The sequence below is a fragment of the Platalea leucorodia genome (genome assembly GCF_965183815.1).
Source record: "Platalea leucorodia genome assembly, chromosome: 5".
Lineage (NCBI taxonomy): Eukaryota > Metazoa > Chordata > Aves > Pelecaniformes > Threskiornithidae > Platalea > Platalea leucorodia.
This window is the reverse complement of record NC_138827.1, coordinates 51,197,629-51,221,035: the sequence shown is the minus strand read 5'-3', so window position 1 is coordinate 51,221,035 and position 23,407 is coordinate 51,197,629. Positions and strand designations below refer to the sequence as shown.

At 43.0% G+C, this 23,407-nt stretch overlaps 1 protein-coding gene across 10 annotated transcripts in view; it reads right to left on the bottom strand.

Moving 5' to 3' along the window:
• ACBD6 (acyl-CoA binding domain containing 6) overlaps nucleotides 1-23,407 on the bottom strand; it is an 88,183-nt gene that overhangs the window by 28,202 nt on the left and 36,574 nt on the right. For 5 of the 10 annotated variants that reach the window (XR_014228363.1, XM_082313903.1, XM_082313908.1 and 2 more), the window contains exons 5-6: nucleotides 22,249-22,354; nucleotides 15,134-15,223 (exon numbers count right to left, since the gene is read on the bottom strand). Coding sequence is in view for 9 of the 10 variants with exons in the window: in XM_082313903.1 (XP_082170029.1) it covers nucleotides 15,134-15,223; nucleotides 22,249-22,354 (196 nt within the window). In the remaining variant the exon portion in view is untranslated. Of the gene's footprint in view, nucleotides 1-2,894; nucleotides 3,348-4,629; nucleotides 9,661-15,133; nucleotides 15,224-22,248; nucleotides 22,355-23,407 lie in introns of those variants that run through there. The other 5 variants (XM_082313906.1, XM_082313905.1, XM_082313904.1 and 2 more) reach the window with 5 other exon arrangements.

Sequence of the window (23,407 nt, the reverse complement as noted above, 5' to 3'; positions counted from 1 at the left end):
TGCTCGTGGCATAGAAAGGCACCGCAGTCACATTCACTGCTCGCATACATCTGAGGAGAGAACTAGGCACAGCAGTGAAAACTTGCATTTTTAGTAAATGTTTTAAAAGCTTGAAAACATTTTCTTTTCTACTCAATCTGGGCTTTCCTTTCCCTCAAGCAAAACAAAACATAACACTTTCTCTATGATTTTGTAGTTATTCTTAGGTAAATTCAGAGAGCTGTTTCAGATCATAATTTACATGTGCGCAAGAGCATGTAAATGAGCTTGAGCTAACAGGCAAAAAAGAAAAAAAAAAAGATGATTTAAAACAGGTCTAAATGCATAGTTTATATCATCTTAAATTTTAGACTCAATACACATTTATAATTTGTCTTTACATTGTGGTTTATCCCAAGCGACTGGGCTCCTGTGGCTTAGCAAGTTGTTTCTTACCAGCTGATGAGTGCAAACCAACCACATGAGCGCTTAACTTTTCCGTCTCAGAAGTAAAATTGATGGTTTGAACTTACCATAGCTCTAAGTTTTTCTGCTGCTGTGAAACATCCAGATCAAAACTGCCTTCACGGTTTACATTAACCTCCTTTACTTTGCAATTAGGACTGGAGGTGAGAGTGTATATGATCACTTCCCGTCATTCAAAAAACAAGCACTCGGTTATTAAGCTATGAAAAATTGATCATTCGCAATTGCTGAGCCATAACTTTACAAATCTCTTCTGAGTTTGACCACTGGAATTTAAAGTGCAATGCTCAATTGCATACCACTTCAGAAGCCAAATTACCATGTAATCTGTGAGCACCGCTTGAAAATATCCTGACAATAGCACCTGGAATAGGGCATCACAGAGAAAGTAAGCAGGCAGCTTTTGCAGGCCTGGCTTCTGACTGAGATTTCATCTGCACAGTCTGAACGTGATTAAAACTTGAGTTTAAAAAAAAAAAAAAAGAAGGAAAAAAGAAAAAAAGAGGAAATTGAAATTTCCTGCACACAGGACTCTGGCCGAGTCCAAGCACGAGTCAAGGTTTCTCTGTAGCACGTTTCAGCCTATTGCTTTCTGAAATACTTCTCTTGTCTTCCTTCTGTGTTGGAGAAAGTCAACCAGTCAAAACTCCTTCCTTACTGTTTTGTTCATTAATCACTGTCTTGCTTCGAGGGCCATGCTGAAAGGGAGACATTTCTCATCTGATCACCAAGCCAGGGAAGGAAAATGCCTACAGAGCTGGTGCTTTCCTCTTCTCTCCCAACGCCTCACACGCACACAAAGCTCACCGCTAACCGTGCCCAGCCTCTCCGTCAGCAGCAGGGAGGCGCGGGGTTTCCTCCAGCGTGCAGCTGCGTGGCAGGTTGGACTCAGCGGAGATGCCGCCTGGAGGGACGGCCGTCTCCAACCATCTCGGTGCCACCCCACTCCATGGCTCCACTGCACAGCCGTGGCTGGCCAGGGCACACGCATGCTATGAACCAGACCTCCGAAACAGCCCTGGATAAAAATAACCTTTAACGCTATTCCCATTCCTTTCCCCTGCCTCACAAAAATACTGCTGGATGTACAGTAAAAGAAGGCAATATCACAGAAAAAAAAAAATCAATTAAAAGAAATTTGCAAACCGTTGTGTTAGAGCATCTCATTTAGAGCAGCCGCTTTTTATCTGTAGGGCAAGTAATTGCAGTACTATCGCAGCAGTAACATCATGCATCAGAGAAGGTGACAACATTTTTAGGGGTATTTATTGTAAGCATACTAAATTCAAGACTGTACCCCACAAATTAGTTTTCAAGGGTGACAGAAGTCAGCTGGCTAGAGCTGTTATTGCTAATAGCTAGAAAAGACCCACTTAATCACTTTGCATTTTTATTTGTAGAAGATAAATAAACGTTTCTTTCACTAATAGTTTCATGCTTGTTTCATCTCATTTTATCCGGACTGCAGGATCTGTTTAATTTCATTTGATCAGTTTTCTAAGGATCTTAGAACTACCATATTTTTATAATCTTGTTATATCCACAAGATAAAAAACGATTATTTGCCCCACCATTTCCCAAATGGGAAACCGAGATGGAAAGAAATCAAGTTGACTTGTTCAAGGTCACGCCGGGATTCTGTAGCAAAACTGGAGAATTAGAAACGTGAACTCGATTCTGAAAATAGCCATATAGGGAATTTCCTCACCGAATCAACAGGGATTCTACAGATCTGGACATTTAACCGCTATGTTTTTTAATAACACGTAGCTGTGGATAACCCAGCTCTGAATGGACCGATCCTGTTATTTCTCTCAGCCAAAAAAAAGGGTAAATTCTCTCTAATAAATAAAACTAGCCTACCCCCACTACCAGATGGGAGGAGCCTGAAGTTTAGCAAAATCACTTGAAAGCATATCAATTGCTGGTTCTGAAAATTTCAAAGAGCAGCTCTGCATCACAGGTGTGTCTCTCTGAAGAAGAAAAAAATGGTAATATTCATATTTTAATTTTTTTTCTTCTAAACCTTAGCAGAGCCATAATACAAGTTAAAGGGAAATATCCATCTCAGAGTTCTGTACATTCAGGACACGTGTTGCTCACGACATGTTACTGTTAAGTGGTGAATTGTTCAGCACTGTGGTATGTCTGGATTTTTCCGTTAGCTTTTATATGAACACTTCTCTCCCCAATGACGGGGAAAATGACAGTTGCCAATGCAATTTTGTTTGCAACTATAAGCATTTAACAACTTCAGGAACTCTGTTTTGCTCCTGTCCAGGCTGGGCAGGAATGAAGCAGGAACACGCAGACAACACAACAGAAACCTGGAGAGTGAAGCCACCAACTTAAAAGGAGGAGGCTGAAGCTGTGCCGTGGATGGGACATGAATGAGTAAAATAGTATATAGTATAATAGCAAGTAGCATATAGTAATAGCAAGTATATATACATACTGAACAGCTGCCTTGTTCACTACATTCTATCCACATGAAGCAAATGTCTTACAGTGGAAAACAGAGGTGTTTTCCAGAGACAGTTTCAAAAGGGCGTTGAGGGTAGAGCAATCATTTATACACACAGAAATATCAACAGTTTCTCATTACGTTAAAACCTGAAGGCTGACCAGACAAGGCATTTGACCTAGACCTCTAAACCTCAAGAGTGGAGCTCAGGAGATCTTTAAACATTTTTGGCAAGCTGAACATCAACAGATGCTTTAGACTTATGCATTGTTAATGGGAGGAGCAGGTATGTCAAACTAAGTCACTGGCTGCGTCCAAGCTGCGGTTTCCATCTCTCTTCCAAGCTGTGTTGAAGTACATTGGCAGAACAACATCCACCGGGGATGTATCGAATGCTGACCACAGCAGTATTTGTTCTCTGCAAAGAGGATACGAGTGGAACAGTTGAATCTGCATAAACATCACATTAATAACAGACTGGGTGAAGATTGCATTTTAATATTGAACTCCAGTTGAAGTACCTACTTATTTAAAAGTTCAGAGAAGCTTCTTCGGTTGCTGGTATTGATGAATATTTCAGTATCCACTCCGAGGGAAGGCTGTGTGTACAATGCAACGCCACATGTCTCAGGCTAGGACCTCATGCTTCTTCCCCTCTCTTAGGAATTAGGGGATCGGTGTTGTAGTCAACACTCAAAGTCATACCACTGAGTAGTGCTTAGGTAAGGGCTTGGGAAACCAGCCATCAACTAGCACATACAAACCCCTACAAACAGAGGGAACATTTTGGAGGTTGGAGCAGAGACACCGGCTGCTTTTCTGAAGAACAGGCGAGACCACATCTGCCTCTGCTGGTTCCTCTCACACTACAAATCTACCTTAATGATTATTTACACTTCCCTCTTCCAACCTTCCTCTCTCCCCTTATGTAAACATACTATAAATACAGACTTGGCATAAAGCCCATCCATCTACTGCTCAGCTTCCCCCGATCCTAAACGTCTTTCTCTGGACAAGCTGTGATTTAGCTCCAAGTTCCTGTAAGCCTGAGCAACTTCTTCCAACCTCCATCAGCACTAATGTGACACATGCCCTTGTGCTACCGATGAGAGACCCGTACCTTGAGAAACCAAATCCAGCATGACTCACATGGACTTCTTTATGGGCACCCTTCTTCTGTGGCTCCCATGAGCCTTTTATGGGTTCTTTGGGGTTTTGGAGGGAACACTGACAAAAGTCACCCTACACTGTACGTGCCATAGGACTTTGCCCCGAACAAGACCAAGACCTCTGGCCAGTGTCAGATAATCCGTCACTATAAGGTACTTGTATCCAAGCCAGATATTTATTGATATTGATCTGCCTGGTCCCAGCGAAAGACTTTTGTTCTCCCAACCCGGGACTTTGACCTCAATTAAGTTATGAATTTCAATCCGATAGACTGCTCCACTTACCCTGCTGCTCTCCCTGACTGGATTAATTAGAATTAGCTAGGCTGGGAGTCACCCCGAGCGCCTCATGGATCATGTTATTTTAATAATAAATAAAGAGACAGCAGCAGCATACAAGGAAGGATTTTGAAAGATTGTTCATCCAAGAGCATCATTCAGAACCTGCCAATACTAATTTCTCTGAGTTTGATTACCTCATTTACTTCTTTTTATTTCTATTCATTAATTGAGTTTTATCCCCCATTACTTCAGCTCCCCAAATGTGCCCTTCCTATAAAGGAACCAGACACACACTTTGCTGTTACAAAGTTTTATTACTGCAGCTCATCAAAAGTATAGTTAGCAGGAATGGAATAGTCATTAAGCATTTAATAATCTAATAGTGCTGAGAAAATATATATATAATAGGGGAGGGGGAAAGGAAAGGAGAGGGACAAGGCAACTCTGTCTATTGCCGTAAAGCGTGCACCGAGGGCTCTTTATACAGATAGTTAATTGGCTGGTGGACAAACCCAGCGTCTTCAAGAAGGTAACATCTAACACTGGAGAAAATGCATATATCCATTAGGATATTTTCTGACATCACAGTAATGCCTTTGGAATGAGCCTAAAACGAGCTGAATACCAAAGAAATTTGACTGGCAAGGAGAAGTTTCTGAACTAGTGAGTCGGGGCCTGACAGCTACATTATCCTTATTACTCCTCTTTCCCTATAAAAGCAATTACATACTTGAAGATGTTGGGTTGCCCAGGACTGTACCGAAATGGATTGTCTCGGCCAGCCTTGTCACAGACATACTAGGGAGTTATTGACCCATAAATGAACACTTATTTGTCACGCTCATTTTAATGTTTAATTGGCTGGAACCGGAGAAACGGATTTAGATGATGGAAGTTTACCAGTTCTTCCAACGCTGGTACCCAGCTTGCAGACAGCCAGCTCCTAACCCAAGAACAAGCACAGCAGACAACTTCAACGCACCTTCCACCTTCATCTAAGTTCAGCCCTTCATTTTATAAGAAACGCTTCTCAGGACAGGATGATTTATTCCAGCCAAGCTGAGCCTTGTTGTAAGAGGACAGAAGACCCATTTCAACATGGGATGTCTAAGTTGGGACAGCCAATTGGTCTCTTAGATAAACTAGACGGTTACTCCAGGATGGGATTTACTTGTTTTGTTGCAAAAGGGAGCAACTGAGCAGTCTCTATGAGAGGGAAAGGGAGGATGGCACCAGCCTTTGCTTCCCTATGCAGGCAAGCACGGCCGAGACCACTGCTACCCCTCACCAGAGGGGATTCCTGTTCACGTGGGTTTCCAAAAGCCTTTTGACACATCCTCGCACCAAAGGCTATTAAATGATACTGTCATAGAGCACCAGGGAAGGTTTTTGCACTGCTTGATAACTGATTACAAAAGTAAAGACTGAATAGGAATAAATGCCCAGTTCACACAATTGCTGGTGATCGCTGGAGTCGCTGAGGGATCTGTGCAAGGGCTTGGGCTGTTCAACCCACACAAACGAACTGGGGAAGCAGGCTGAGAGTGAAGCATCCAAGTCTGTTAAACCAAAAGCTGACTGTAAAATGCTACAAAAGGATCTCAGAGTGACAGGGTGAAAAAACTGCAGATTAAATTCAGTGCTAATAAACACCAAGTAATGCACATGTGGAAAAATAATCTTTAGTCTAAATCCACAGCGATGGGCTCCGAACTAGCTGTTACCTCTGCAGAAACAGATCATGAGTTGTAACAGACAGCTCTATTATAACACCAGCTCAGTATTCAATGGTAGTTAATAAAAGGCAAATAACAAGGAGTTATTAGGAAGAAAAAAAAAAAAGAGGAAATAAGAAAACATCATTATATTGCTTCATTAAACCTCATATTGCACTCACAGCTTGGGCACTGAGAGAAGTGCTACTCCCTTCATCTGAAAAGAAATAAGGAAAAACTAGAAATGATTCAAAGGATGACAAGGAGGAGCAAAGTTACCAAGCAGCTTCCAAATGGGGTAGGATTAAATAGATTAAACTCCTCAGTCTGAAAAAGAAGTGATCAAGGGAATCAAGGAGGCCAATAAAGTCAAAAGCAGGACAGAGAAGGTAACTGGGGGAACAATTACTGTTTCTCATTACACAAGAAAGATGGGCTTTCACATGAAATGATTGTGGCAAGTGCAAAGCAAATGCACAGTTAAACTACAGAACTCCCACTGGCATAAAAGGCTGGGAATCCAAAGAGGGACGAGAGAAATTTATCAAAGAAAAATCCAGGAGTGCAAAGATAATACCAATGGTTCAGAAAGCCTCCAAGCCACAGACTCTGGGAAAATATATGAAATTATTACTGTATGCTTACCCTACTCTGTCCCCTAAGTATTCACTCTTCCCTGCCGCTGGAGACATGATACTGAGCTAGAAAGACTCCTGCACTGACAGCTATTCTCATGGATGCAGAAGTAAGATGTACAAGTTGAGAGACAGGAACATCCTAAATTAGCTTTGCTGTTTTGAGTGCCATTTTGCCACTTACAATCTGTGGAGCCAAGAAACAGCTATGATCATCAAAAATCTTATTTAAAATCTAAACAAAATAAGCATAAAGAGTTATTCCCCCAACATCTAAAGTGTTAGAACAATCGTACTTAGGAAAATTAACAGAAGTACTTTGCATCAAAGACTGCAAATTCAAGATGCCACAATGATGCACTCAGAACTGTTTTTCTGTTAGTTTTTGTTGTGTGGGGGTTTGTTTAATTTTGCTTTTCAGAGCAAACTGGAAGAGACAACTGCCGACAACAGATGAATACAAATTCCATTTGGAAAGTAAACCCAGACTTTCTTATATTGAAAAGTCCTCAGGGAGAAGGTGAGTGGCAGAATTTAACTCCTTCAAAACAGAGAAAGCTTTTTCAAGAGGCTGAATGCAAAAAAAAGATGTTCTAGGAACCATCTCTCCTGAGCAAAGAGTAGCTGATCACTTGGCAAAGGTTATTCCTCTGGCAGGGAGAGGTGACGCCAAGGCTATAGGAAATGAAGCAAGGCTAGAGACCATTCCTATGGTGATTAGAGACTATGGTGATGCGTCCACCTGAAAAACCAGCTGGGCTGCCAGTGGTATCCTGTTTGCGCGCAGTTAACCAAACACCTTAATGAGGGGCTAAAGCATTTCCAACAATCACTTCACAAATTACAGGTGTTTTAACACATGCTTATTTCCAAGATGACCCCGAGAGACCAAGAGACAAAGGGGCATGGGACCATCCCATGTCCTCGCAGGGAGGCATTCAAGGTAAGGCTCTTTCCTGCCTTTGCAAAGACATAAAGACAGTGGGGACTAGGACAGCTGTTTCTCCTCGGCACCAGAACACACGACAGCACCATGGTTCCAACCTGCACTGACCTCAAAGCTCACTGCTGCTGGCCTCGGTCTACCATGAGCATTGGCAGAGACTGCAGCCATTGTACCACAAAATAGCTGTGCTGGTCAGGCATGGAAACAGGCACAAGGCTCCCTGATGCAGAGGGTGGTCATGCTCCCTGAGCTAAAACTATGTGCCTGCTGCCAGACTGCATTCCTCCTGCACCACCACTGGCCACAGAAAGTGCCTCCCTCTGCACAACACAGCCCTCAATACAAGGTGATGCCCACAAGCCATGCAGTCTCACAGCAATCCACTAAAATGTGCTGCTGTCCTCGGTCCCTGGCTTTAAATCCTGCATTTTGACTACCCTGAAAGCAGCTCAGATTTTGAGGGTAAAGCAACAGAGACCACTGCTAGTTTTTTCAGGACCAGCTCCCAGATTTCACTTTTCAAACACTGTTTTTGCACACCGTGGTTGAAAGGACCGTGTGGACCCTGAAATCACTGCTGGAACAACACAGAAGCCTGCAGTTGCTTTCTCAGCTGGTGAGCCTGCTTTGCAGGCAGTGCTGCACGCGTACTGCTTGAGCAAGGGTGCCAACTGCTTTGCTGCACCAGCAATGAAGCAATGATTCATATGTCTACAGGGAGCAGAAGAAACAAAGACTGTACATGTCAAGCTGGAAGATGGGAAGAAACAATGCAAAAAAACCCAGCCTGCACAGGCAGAAGGAAACATCTCATCGTCTGTACAACCTACAGTTTGTGTTGACGAGGCTTGAGGTGTCTTCAGAAGCTCAAGAACAAACCAGGGATAAATCTCTGCATTTCCCAGCATCTATTTAGAGCTGCAAATATTTTGCAAATGTTTCTGCTGAAAGGGACTTTTCTCCCAGTAGGTAAAATCAGCATCTGCTGAGTGGTGACCATTTAACATTCAACCTGCTGCCAATCTACATTCCACAGAGAGACCCGCAGGAGAGACATGGAGCTGTGCCACTTCTAATAACTGTGTGACTGGCACCATGTCAATGCTTTAATGTAGAAAGCCACCCTCTGTCACTAAGCAGATCTCTCCTTTCTTTTGGCTAATGGCTTTCACACCCATTGGCAACAATGTCAAGACTGAAGGGGTATAAGCCTGCAGAGTCTTCTGAGATCTGCTCGCCAAAGCTGACTACAGAAATATTGAGACAGGGATGGGGGGGGTGGGTATAAGGAAAGGAAACTACTGTGGTTAATTCTGCTCTCATTGCTTTGCTTTTCATCTTTGTTTAGTGTCTTTATCCGTTTGCCACCATACCTTCCTACCGCAGCAATGGTCAGTTCAGCAGTACCTGCGACATCCTTTGCTTGCTGTGAGTATCAGTACACCAAACCCTCTGCAGCAATCATCAGATCCAGGACAGGGTCCCTTCCTGGCTTTATGAGCCAGGCTTTTAGTATATTTAGGGGGAAATTTATACTAGGGACATTAACTGCAAGGGCACAAGGCTCAGACATTTTCCTTTTTAATCCCAGCCAGGTTTAGAGAATGGTCGTAACAGCAGAGTACTTTGGCAGCTGGCATCCTACCTGCAAGCGTGTTTGCACTGATCAGCTTGCAGCAAAGGTGGTGGGCTGCATGGACACAGGCACGTATTCACTAGGGAGGGGGAAGGCTGTGTAGATACAGCCTGTGGCCTTTGGTCCTCGGTCAGAACAGTCAAGATGCCCACACCAATCTCCTCAGCATCTCCCTACAGATACAGAAAACTGAGGGCATGACCTATATTCAGTGCAGAAGGCAGGGAAGGGATGCATGTTTGCTGAGACCAGCTTCATTTTTAAATGTCTACGTAACACCTCCAACACGAGGCCCATGCAGAGACTGAAGCAGTTCGTATTCTTGCTGTGAAATCCAAATGAACAACACTGAAAAGAAAAAAACAGGCAGTGACAGGCAGGCAAGCAGGCCTGACTTTTCCTTGCTTCTTTTTATCCTATACAGACACAATCCTTTTAGAGTCAGGCAGGAAAACAGCAAAACCATCAAAATAAAACAAAACCAACAGACCACCAATCTTAGCAATCTTCGACATATCCGTAATTTCTACTTCATTTTTAGCTAATGGTGGAAATTAGTCTTTGGATAGTTGATAAAAATCAACCTGTCTCTGCTGGGTTAGTACCATGATCTGTGGCCCAGCAACTACTTCTAGTACAATTGATTTTCCTTTTTGGCAACCAATAGGCCAGTCAATAATAATGTTGTTTGAGAAGGATTGAGTCATGAGGGAGATGAACACTCCCTGCCATTTATTATGTTTGTATTGTCTCCATTTGAAAAGATTTTTTCTTTTTTTTTTCCAATGAGGACGTGAGTGAAGGTATTACAAGGGGACGCTACTCCACGTCCCCTCTGACTCACAAGTGTGTTAGCATGCAAATAGAGAGGAGGGAAGCGGGCTGTCTGCTAGAGGTGCATGGCAGGGGACTGGGAAAAAAGACAAGCTGGGGCAGCAACCACACTCCCGCTGCTACTCTAGATGTCGGGGGGGGGGGGGGGGGGGGCGGGAGAGAGAGAGAAAAAAAAATCCAGCTAACTCAAAATCACATGCTAACAAGCAGGACTTCAGACATCTGTGCAGCCTTGCGTGAATTGGTACGAGATACGGATACGACATTGGCACCAAAGAGCAACTAATTCTCTCTGCAGACAGCGCAGACACTAGATGCTTTTCACTGAAATTACTGGTGTATATGAATGAATAAAAATCCACATATACCAGCAACAGATTTCCTAACCTGATGATTTTCAGCTTTGGCTCTCAAGTTTCCTTCTCAAACTCCTGCAGGTCCATGGGTGACCACTAAAAACTTGCTGACAAGTGGTTTAAAGTCTCAGTACAGTGATCTGCACCTTTACTAGGAAACTGAAAGGTCAGCAAATAAAAACTGAAGATCAGTTATAGCTTTTTTCATCCTTGTAGTCATAATTATAGTACAACTTCAGCATACACGAATGGTTACCATAACATTGATAAACTGATTAACAGAACTGCACAATGATGTAGTTTAAAAATCATAAAATAATATTTAGATGTAATTTTAACTCAGCTGCTCTACCACATAGTACGTACACAGCCCTTAATTATCCTATGTGTCAAGTGATACAGTTCCACTTACAACTAACAATATTTAAGACTTGTTCACATGGCCAGATAGCCTTGAAAAGCTTTTTCAGAGTAAGCCGATCTGTGGCAACCACTCCAGGATAGTTCCCCGCGCGTTCCCACGGGCACGCCCTGAACACACAGGTTATTATTTTGGCGTAAAGAGTACCCACAAATGGAACAAACTGCAGCCACAGCAAGTCCAGGAGGAGAGTCTACGGTCTACTGTTTCGATGTTACAAATGAGAGATGCCATTTGTCCTTCTCTGTCTCACTGAACAATTACTATACCACGATGCCCTTCATCTTTCTTAAAACAGCACTAGTAATTTGTATACCCGCAAGGCTCCCCGCGTAGGATGTGCGATCACATGGGGCCTTTGCACCAGAGCACAGAATCCTCCTTTTCAAGCCGCCTCGCTTACCTTGCTCTTGCAGAGGAGGTGACCAGACTTAGACCCTCCCCCAAGAGCACTCTTCCACCTAATAGCACTGAAGCAGTACACTGTGCCTAAATGTCCCCCTAAATACACAAAAGGAGCTCCTCTGAAAGCTGGTTGAGCAGCACCTCAATCCAGGAGCGGAGCCGAGTTCTGCTGTCTCCTCCACACTGGCGCTGCACCACCAGATACAACAGAGGACAAATAAAGTCTCCGAGCGGGCCAGCTCGCTGCTCCTGGCACGGCGAACGCTGAGGATGCCATGGCACAGCCGCAGGGGAGCGCGAAGCCGGGGTGCAATTCTGCACAGCTTGCATTCAGTGCCTCCCCTGGCCACAGAAAACCTCCTTTCCAAGGCCAGAGGAAACACTGCAAGGAAAAACTCTCTCTGCAGGGGAAAAAGGTTTTCCTTTGTTTCTCATCCTCTGCAAGGAAATCTTATTCATGTCTTCATATATTTTAAAGCTAGAAATGGATATTATAATCATGTTGCCGAGCTCCTTCATAACCGTTACATTATGAATATACTCCCCTTCCTTTCACTTCATCACTCAATTAAAAGCCTCCATTTTAGACAAACAGTTCCAGTGGAAGGAGGCTGTTTTCAGACTAAGCCCCAAGCTCTGGGTATTTCCAGCAGAGCTCCAAAATACCATACCACCACCCACTTTGAAATGGCCTCTGGCTCTGAAGATTTAGGTAATTCAATTACACAAATGCCCCTTTTCAACGAAGCAGAGAAGCCTGTAGCCTTTCTGTAGCCCCTTGCCCATGGCAATTGCTTACCACCTCTTTTCAAATGTGCTATTAGAGCTAATTATGAACAATCACAGAACTCAATGGCTGCAGCTTTTCAGTGACATCAGTGAACCACCCTTTTGAAACTGCAGTACCACTGTTTAAAACAAAAAGCACAGGCGCTGGACCACTGCTGTCCAGGAGCGTGTGGTTATTCCCAGAATTAAAGCGGTTTTGAACATGCTACAGCAATGAGCGGAGCCAGGCTACTTCTCCTCCTGCTCCCAAGCTGTCTGCTTATCAACAAAGAGCAGTAAGTTGACTCTTGCAGAGCCTCTTGACCCAGAGACTTACAAGTACTTTGACAATAGATAGTACAAAGATAACTAAAATAAGGCAACAAAAAGTGAGTAAGGCACATCTGTGGGCACAGTGAACTGGTATGACTTGCTCCAGGTCACCTAGCAGAGCATCACCGTCACCGTCTGCTTAGGGCAGCTAAATCCTTTAGCACACTCCAAGAGAGCCAAGATAGAAGAACATTTATTAAAAAGGTAATGGAAGAGAGCATAAATCTGTCGTGCTATTTGACTAACTTTTTAGAAGCATATTAAAACACAGGCAATTTAAAAAAAAATTGGTCTATAACATTTCTTTCCTTCACTACCTGCTCATAACCCTCATAATCCCTAATTTATTCTTTATCTCTTACGCTGCCTGCATGTAGGTACCGCTGCAAAACTGAACGAGACAGAAAAACATCTGAAGACCTGAGTGGCAGGTGGAAATCGCAGAAGCTGCTTACATACCGGGCGCTGGCAGAGGTGCTGCATGCAGCCTGCGAAGGGAACCTCAACTGAGAGCACATCGCTCTGAAATAACAGTGCCACTGATTCCAATCACCAGAGATTCCCTTACACTTAACCCACCGTTCTTTATAGCCTACACATTAACTGATAGTGCATTTGGTAATGTGTAATAGCAGGCGCTGGGGTGTTTATGGCCTGTTAGGAAGCCAGAGTTTTTCCCTGTCCTTTTTTCTTCTGGTTGCTCTTAAAATTCCTTCTGCTCTTGCTTTGGATGTGAATTCTTACAGGGTAAAGGTCAAAATAAAAAAAAGAGAAATAAACATTAGGTCACAAAGTCTTGAAATGTTATTGCAATTTATATGTGGCTGAGAATAAAAATGTGTCTGCCTTCTCTGGGAACACACCTACGTGCGAACAGAGACCTTTATAAAAAATTCTCCTTTATTACCGTGGTGGGGGGAAAAAAATAAAAATCAAAGATTGATTTTCTTTTTATGGCTATTATTAACCTTTTGTTACTGGCCAAAAATAATCTGGTTAGAAAACGTGCAATACATCAAAAAAAAAAAAAAAAAAAAAAAGAGAGAGAAGAAGAATTTAACAGAAAATTAATGTTCAGGGAAAAAATAAGATGACTCTCCCTTCAGCCTTTTCTTCTAAGAGTCAGACTTTACCTCCAAAGAAATGAGATAAGCGTCAAAGAGAAGTGACTTTTCAGACTGCTGCAGCAGTACAGCATCCCAGACAGAATCATCTCCCGGGCTGCCAGGGAAAAGGGGATGGACAGGTGTCTGATCCAACTCCTCCCCAATTTCAATGCAGAGCTGCTCCCATATGTATCCTACACATCACTCACCAGCTCTGACGGAAAGGCGATGGTCTAGTCTGACGGTGGGGTGTGCAAAACCCCCCATTTGTACTGGTTCCACTGCCCCTCTTCTATGTAAGGAAAAACTCCTATAAAATCCATTACAGCTGAAACCCCTGAGGTCTAAGCATGCAGATACGTGTCTCACCAGCTACTGCGGAGCTGTGCTTCCTAATACCCATCCCACCAGCAATTCTGCCCAGGCAAGGGCAAGAAAGACTTTTTTACAACTATTTCGTATGTGTAAATACCAACACAGCTATTTGTAGCCTGCAAACGCTACAGGTCTGCTGAGGAGCCTGCAGATTGCAACTGTGCTTAAGGTCCACCTCTTACAAATTCCTGAAGCATCTATCGCAAGGCTGCTTAAGACCTCACTGGTCAGAGCTAGCAAATTTGTCAGCAGAGGTGTATCTATGTCCAAATAGGGCAGGAGAACAAAGCCAGTAAGTGTCAAGCTAGTAAAGAGTAGTCAATCATAATTTGACAGAAATATGTTGGACAATTATTTCCGAACACGATTGCATTTACACAGGTCAACCCTTAATTACAGCAAGCTGACAAAACTAGGCGCACTGACTCACGAGCCCAGGCAGGCTCACGCTGGCTGGAATGAACCACTTGCAAAGCGGTTGCAGAACCAGCGCAGTTCACAGCTTGGTCTGTTCGGGTACCCTAAAACTGCTGCTAGTTAAGCTCAGACACATAGGCTGCAAACTGCAGTGGCTAAAAAGCCGCTTTATGTTCAGTCAAGTCAAGTTGTGCTAGAAATGGTGACCCCCAGGGGGGTGAGGTGGCTATATGGGGATGGAAATGGCATAAGCCGTTCGACTCTGCCCTCGGTCAGCACCGAGAACCTACTGCAGCTGTCACGTGCCCACCACGCCATGCCCCGAAGCATCACGTACTCCTGCGGGGTGCTCTGCCAAAAATGGGAATTTATCGGATGATTTTCTGCTAGGCAAAGTGGGATTTTCTTTCCAGTAGTCCACAAAATTCTGCTGAGAGTGTAGTGTTACTAAAAGTACACTGGAGAACGCACTTTACATGGGAAGCTACCAAACACCTTGTACACAGGGAACCCCTCTTTCCATCAGTACCACAAGTCACATTGGAAGCCACAACCAGGTGATCAAAAAACTTTACTGCAGGGAGAAGTTTCAGCATGAACTGAAAAAGGCCACTAATGGCTATGTATTTCACGCAACCAAATTCTGTTATTTTTCCCAGGTTACCTTTTTTGGATGTTCTTCTCTGTGATAAGTGCTCTGAGAGAACTTGCTATGGAGTTTTGGAAGAATTCAGTTTCACGTGAAACATTTGGTCAGGAGGCTACGTAACACATCAATCAAATTCAACTTTTTATCCCTTTCTTACCTGGCTGTTAACATCAGCTGCATGCTGTAACAGTACTGAAACCAGCTCCTTGTGTCCTCTGTCACACGCCCAGTGGAGCAGAGCCCGGCCCTGCAACATCCAGGAGAAAACGAACAAAGCCAGCCAAAAAAAAAAAAAGTGCAGAGAATCACAGTCTTGCTATGAAGTACTGAGTACCAATAACAAAATTAACACAGGCTTTTTTAAAAAAACTACACTAATATAGTATGTAACATACTGTTGCTCCTGATTTGGACTTACAGAATAACGCTAGAAATGTTCAAAGTGACACGTAGTTCATTTTTTCATTAACTTAGCATCAAACCCACAAGTCAGCAAAAATTTAGAGGGGAAAAGCAGCAAAGCATGAAAAGCAGGAACCATGACATGATTTGTTTTCCTATGTAAATTTGGGATTTTGACACCTCTGACTTTTCCGGGAGCAACGACTTACACAGCGAGGGTAAGATTTTCAATGGTGCCTAAGTCACTCGGACGCCAAGTCCCCAAAAGCTCATTCCTCTGGCAGGTCCGAAACACTCAACTCACGGGCCCTGCCTCTGCTGCAACAGAAGATTAAAACTGGGCATCTGGGCAGGCATCACCCACGACTGCCCCCCTCTCAGCAATGCGGCACGGGATGCTCCTTCCATGCCTCCAGCCCTTCCCAAACCGCTGCAGTTTTCTTCCCATCCCCTTTCTACAAGCCTCTGCACACCTGAAGCCTCTCTGCATGTCTCTGCCACCGCAGGAGGGGATGCAATGGAATTTCAGGTCTTCCTGCCTGTCAAGGACATGGGAAGTAGCTCAGGACCCCTCTGAGGGCTGACATGCACATCTGAAAACCCAGCTGGCCTCAGAACGGGCTATGGAAGTAGTGAAGGAAAGCCAAGCTTTTGGGATTGGGTTCATGGGTGCTGCTCTGATTCTGGGCTAGAACAGCCAAGCCTGTGAAAGGTAACGCTTGTTTTTGCAATAGGGCATCACAGTAGAGCTGTGATGCAGTTTCATACACTTCAACAGCCCTGCACCAAGGCTGGAGTGCTTATCCTCTTATAATGCAAAAACGCATTCAAAGCAGTAACAGAGCCTTTTGACAAGCAGCACTAAGACATTTTCTATAAACTATGGAAGATTTTATATACTGGCAACTCCAAAGAGAAAGGTAGCTCAAAGTAGTTTGAGATAGAAGGTTTTCTTCTTTGTTTGCTATGTACACTTAGTAAATTAGACTTAGTGTTAGTCTCTCCTGATTTAGGACGGCATGTGGCACACTTGCAGGGGATTCCTTGGAAATCCCACTGCAGATAACCAGGACATCATCCCCCAAGCTGTGACACCGTCACACTGACCTGTGTTTTCCAGTCTGCTACACGAAACAGTCACAGACCTTCACAGATAAAATCAGTTAAATTAGCCCATGCCTGGTTATAAATCTCTCGACAGAGCAGTGGGGAACAAGGTGAGCAACTCATTTATCTGCTAATGGGAACTGTGAGCCAAATTTCCCAACCACGGTGCCAAAACAGCAGGAGGGGCAAGAAGACATCTGCAACTGAAGTTCATGCTGCTTCTGCTGGATATTCTTGGGCAGGGCAGCGGAGGTAGAACATGATTTTGAGTAAGGAAATGCCATCTCAGACACAAGGCATTAAGCTTTTTAACACACTTTTTGACCCAGCAAGTAATTAATTTTTGTAACACATAATTTTAATGTTACACTAATTAACCTTGAATTAGAATGAATTTTCTGACAATGACTTTCTATGGAAGCACTGATGACATCCGTAGGCCATTTAATGATTAATGTTCTTGCACTCAATACCACTATCGAAGTCTAAAAGGGGGGAAGAGTACAATTTAAAACAGTTGGTAAACATGCAAAGATCTTTAGATCATGTTTAGCATCCTTAATTCATCTCTGGACTGGTAATTACTTAAGACTTAGGATTTCAGTTGGACAAATACCAACTTTTTTGTGCCACAGATGTTTATTTCGAAAGAAAGAAGCACTATCTGCGGTATGCACAACAGCATTAAATACTTCAACCGATGATTTCAGTTTCCTTCTACATGTGTAGAGGAATAATGTTGTAATTACACAAGTGTAATTATTGTGCAATTACATGACAAAAATAAAGGCATTTCTGTCCTTTATATCCAAATTCACGTTACAGATTAGTGGCTATAATATGTTGGTTTGGATCTTTCTCCGGACAAGCCGAATCTCATTTTGTTGGTGCTGAACTTGGCCGAGACCAGTAAAGGAAAACCAACAGTTCGGGAGAGACAGCGCTGCCAATTCTGTCGGCTCAGAGGCACCGCACCGCTGTGCAACTGGTCCCTCCCCATGACGCTGGAAGGCCGGTTCTCCTGCAACTGTTGCCTTTTGAACAAGACAAGAAACTGAAGCCTCATCATCTATAGTCATTAAAAATCTCCTTGTGCTATTTGCAGGAGGAGTATGGATTTCAAGGCTTGGGCCAATTCCACTTTGGGTAATTACACTCTGCTTACCTATATATTTTCTCTGCAATTCTAAATGGATACAATATTTTCCAATTAGTGCCTTAAATGGCTCTGCATTGTAACTGTGCGCTATTAAAAAGATGACACGTTCCACCCAAGAAATGTCTGCATCCTTGCAGCATGCTACGCTGTCAACACAAGGCGTAAGGGACTTTGGAGACCTTCTGTGCAAGAGCACACCATTTGATGTGCGAGTAAAAATACCTGCAGAAGAATCTCAGCCTACTTACCGTATAACAAAAAGCATTACTAAGAAACTTGTATTTAAAACAAGATAATATTCACTACTGTTTGCATAGCGTCAGGCAAATTAAAACACTCAGGAGTTCTAGCTAATGTACTTAGGCAGCTATATAGCTACAAAGTGCACTTGTTTCCCGTACCTTCCTTAAAACAAACCTTAGCAATAAGACAAACTTAAACTGAAAGTACAATCCAACTCTTTGTATAGCATGGATATCACCTATGCATATTGAAAAATTGTTTAGTCGGCACAGCTGCTGCTTTATATCAGCACATAATGTATTTGTGTGTGTAAATAACATGGCAGAAACCTTAAGAGCCACAGATCGAGCTTTCCCAAAACGCTTCCCATACGACTATTTCATTAAGCAGTGAGAGACTCAAAGCAACACGCATAACTTTGTGTAGGAAAGCACTGCAGTAGTGAGGTCTTGACTAAATGCAATCAAACATAAGGTACTCCCCTCCATGCAATTCAAACACACAACAGTTGTTGCAGAAGTTACTTGAGAGGATGCATATTCCCCTGCCTTTGAAGTATTTAATAAAAAAAAGCATAAAAATAGCCCCAGTGCACTAACCCTGCCTCTTAAATCTTCTGTGCTTTGCTTGGATAACCGCTGCCAGCTTGGCCAGCTTCTGCAGCAGTTTCTCAAGCCAACAGCACATCAATTTTGCTCAGCTCCAAGTCACAGGGTGTTCACAAACAAAGCACAGGACAGGGATTTGTCTCAGATATACAGAGTCTCAGCAGACAAACGGATGGCAATGATTCTCACATCAATTAGCCAGTGCAGAGAAAGAGAAGAACAAAGCCAAACTGAATGGATGTGCTACAATATTAAGCTATACTTCTAGGCATGATGTTTGCAGCTGTAATGGCTGTATAGCAATGAGAGCCACTCTAACTTGTGGCGAGTGTTTTAGTACCGGTAATTAAGAAGAGATATATATAGAACGGCTGCATGCCCCCGTGACAGCAAAAACAGTGAATGGAAGGGCGGTTGTTGCAATTATAGAGGTAAAATTCACATTTGTTTTGGAAGCCAATCACTTTCGTAGCTCTGAAACACTTGGAGAAGTTTTTCTAATGGGAGTAAGCCTGTAAATCCAGAAGCATGTGATCCTTCTTCAAACCCATTTTTCTCCCCTGTCCTTTCCTTGGCAAGCTGGCACCAATTTGGCACTTGCTGTCTCAAAAGCACGAGGATCGGGGGACTAAGTGAGCATCATTTCAGATGCCTTTCATTAAAGTTTTGGCACGGGCTTAAATACCGCACACAGGTAACATGTTTGTTTACTGGGATTTCTCCAATTAAAAAAAAATTCTCTGTCTACAACCTCCACAGCCCTTGGCACAAGTTACAAAAGCAACTATGCCTTTGAGCAACTTCTGGTTTGTTAAAAGTTGAAGAAATATTGTTCTCAAAAAGGCAGCAAGCAATCCACACTACCGGGATGTGCCTGTGGCGACTTCACAGCCACAGTCCATTTCTTATTTCATTAGTCCTGCTGACATACATAAGAGAAACGGGTTGTTTTAGTCTGTGCTACTTCTTCTAAGTGAATGCAAGCTATTCTGTTGAACTCTGGGCAATTTAGATAGAGTAAATGGAAGCTTGTACATGATTACTGTCATTAGATTCTTTGTTTAATTCTAAATTGAAGTTTATTATATCTAAACTGTTAGCAGGTATGCTGGCTTGAATGCTGTACATGAAGATCTTTATTTCTTGTGGGGAGAAGACCATTCATGCTTTGAAAGTTGCCAAGTGCATCTATCTAAACCCCAGGGACTTCTATTGCCCTTTCTGAAATCCTTTTGCTTCGAGTAAGTTGGCTTGTCCCCATTTTAAATTTTTATCCTTGATTTCTTTTCTCCTTTCACTAACTTATTTCAGGTTTGCACAAAATGAGGGGATACAATTAGATACAGTACTAACACATCACATGGAAATAAAATCTGAACACCTTACAACCTCAGTCAAGTCTTTATTGTACAAGGAAAGGCTGAGCCTAGCGTCTTTGCAGTTTAGCACGAGACTATTCAGTGCTTCAGTAGATTTTGTTCCATAACAAGTTAACTCTTTGTATGTACCCCTGCTGCCATTTTAAATTTATATGCATTTAAATCAAAGGGTTGACAGTGTGAGTTATGTTCGGAGGGCTAGAAGAGGCATCTTTTGGATACGGCACGATGTATTTATACAGTAACACTAAAATAGTTAATAAAAATGACAATATTATGCTTGCATACACTTCACTCTACCAAAGGCTCAGTCTGGGTTATCTCTAGTCTAAAATGGGTTCTAAAACTTCAATCAACCTGCATGATATTGGAAAATAAACTACCCTCCAGATTGTGAAGAACACGTTTGGATACTGAACAATATCAGTAATGGTTTCAGCTCCTTAACACAACATGAAATAAATATTTCTTTCAGATTTTTCTTTTTTGTATGCTAGTATTTTTTTTTGGACCCGTTAGAGTCAAGCCTAAGGAAGCCAGCACTTGCCAAAAAAAAAAAAAAAAAAAAAAAAAAAAAAAGGTTCTTACTTCCCTGTGAGCGTTTGCTGGGGTAAGCCAAAACCACTAAGGCTGGGAGAATTTCATCTATGGGGGAATTTTGCACCAGTGGGACTCCTTCCATGAGCCTTTCACAGGTAGGCAGAGTTTTCAGTGTCCTATCTGTGCTGAAGCAATTCCATACGCTGCAGCCATCATGTGCTAATACCCATTAGTTCTGAAATAGGTCTTCTCTTACATCAGAGACTCATGGATAATTCCCAAAGAGGATGTTACCTGGCAGTTTTCAGATCTGGCTCTAAGCATTTATGCTGTTAGAGCACAAAACTATTTCAGCCATCTTTCACCAAATATTTTGATTTTTTTAAAAAACAAAACTTCTTTGGCTGAAAACAAGCACATTTGTTGCTTGAACACAGAGGAAGGTACGAGCTTCTGAATCCTGCTAACTATGAAAGAGCATCTTGCCAGTGGAAATAAAGCACTGCTAACATGATATTATTATACACTTATTGCAAGCGTATGATCCCAAAAGTGAGCTTTTATTAACGAAAGGACTCCAGTCGTGTTCTGTGGGACTGCCCTGGACATTTACTTCTGTAACCTGTGATCGGCAGAAGGAGGGATGGAGCTCAGAAATGGTGCTGTTGCAGTGACTGTGTGGCACATGACAGTTCCAGTTCATTGAATTTATGATGTGAAATTCCAACCCTGATCGTGAACACCCTCCCTCCTCTCCTCTGAAAATTAATTCACATGAATTCCTGATTAATAGTAAAAGGCTCTGCCATCAGCATTCAGAGCCCCAGCCGGGGCTGTCATGGCTCAGAGGGCACAAATCTGCTTAGAGCTACAGGAGAACCCAACTGAATTTGTGGCGTCTCAGTCTATGAATGTGTAAGCACTTCATCTGTTCACCAAAACACGATGTGCTGGAAAGCAGCAGGCAAAAGTAGCTGTACATACGATGGACCACGAGCAGGGCTAGGTGGCAGTATGCAAGCATCGAAACCAAGGCGATAAAGCCGGTACCGCTACATTTCCTGAAGGATGAACAGGAAACTGTCCACACCAGGTGTTTACTTTTACCAAGAAAAGGATCAAGCCAATTCACAATTTTAGACACTTATCTTTTTCTTGAGGCTTCTGGCAATGTCTGTATTATCTCCCTATGGGGAAATGGTGTTTTGAGTCTGATGAGCGTAGAATCATCGAATGCCCTGAGTTAGAAGGGACCCACTAGGATGGATCATCAAGTCCAACTCCTGTCCCTGCACAGGACAACCCCAGATTTCACACCATGAGCAGAGAAAGACTGGACAATGTCATTGTTTTTGTGAAGCTGGAAAGCCAGTGTCACTCATTTGCCCTCCACCTGGGAATGATGAAAAGCTGATGGCATGGCAGAAATCCTACCTCACTCGTGAACACAGTTCATCGGTCAAAAAAAAAAAAAAAAACAACCAACGTTTCCCTCACTTCCTACTTCTAGTTGACCACATCTGGTGTACAAGGTGGGAAAAGGGAGGTATTCAGAAGATCTTACTCTGCAAGTGGCTGCTAGCATTGCTGAAAATAACATAGAAAGTAAGTTTCTGATGTGCTACAGCATCACAGTTAGTACATCCACATTACCAGAAATCCAGTGGAAAGCTATTTTCAAATAGATTATCCCTGTCTCAACGACCAAGTGTTTGTCCAACTGTTGTAGTACCTTGTTATAACAATCTTAACCAGGGAATTTTGAAAAGAAGTGGCACTGAATTAACACACAAAACAGTTAAAAGACTGATGGTCTTTATCTTTTTCTCCATACCTCCTCATCTGTGACATTCACATCCACTTTTTTTGATCGAATGGCTTTAGTTACATAGTCAATGTTGTTTTCTCTGCAGTAATCAAAAATGTTCTTGTCCTCTTCCCTATTCAGGAAACAAAAGCAAAAGAAGCACCGTGTTAGTGCACAACACAAAGGCCTCATGCACATCATATGCGCTAACTTTGCTACAGACAGTTCAATAGTATCACTGGACTGAAACAGATGCCTAGTATTCCACGTGCAGAATAATATGGGTTTTTTCTGAGGTAAGAGACAGAAGATCCTGCTTCCTAGAAAACAAAGGTTGTTTTTAACAATATTACGCCAGGGCAAAAGTCAGCTTACTCCTGTGAACTGGCGCAGGAAGTCTACACAGTTAGCCAGCAAAACCCATGCTCAAGTCCTGGTATAAATCACTGCAATCCCACAGAAGATAAAGGGCTAAAGTTGCCCTTCTCCCTGCTATACAATCTTAGAACAGCCACTCTGGGTCAGACCAAAGGCCCTGCCGATGCCATCCATCTCAGACAGCGGCCACTAACAGTGGCTTGGAGAAAAAAGCAGAAGAAACAGGACACATGCAAAACAATCTGTCCCCAGTTAGATCCTCCCAGCTTCAGAAACTCAGTGGTTTAAGGATTTCTGTAGCTAGAGGCTGCATCCAGATGAGCATATTGATCAGTCTTTTCCAGGTCCTTTTTCCACTCTATTCTGCTCTTTAACCCATTCATACTCTTGGCCTCTCTAAAGGACGAGCTCTACAACTTAGTATTCTGTGTGTGAAGGGGTCAACAGTGGGCAAGTACTTTATTTGGTGGCTTTAAAACAGGCGCCTGACATTACTGGGCACTCTTTGGTAAGTAATTGTGCAGGGCTTTGTGAAATCTTTGGCATTTGTCTTGGAATCTGGACGCAGGGTTTGGTTGGTTTTATTTCTTTATTTACCGGCCTCCAAGTGACCCCACTGCACTACTTTTTGTATTGACGATGTTAAGACAAAGCTTGACCGTGACCTCTGCTCAGAGCAGCAGGCTGGCATATGCAGAGGGACCAGCACGTGCCTGTGCCAGGACGCCAGTGCGGGCTCGCTGAGGCCTGCTCGCAGGCAGAAAGATCAAGCTGCGGTGTCACAGGTGCTTGACTTACACCTGTAGCT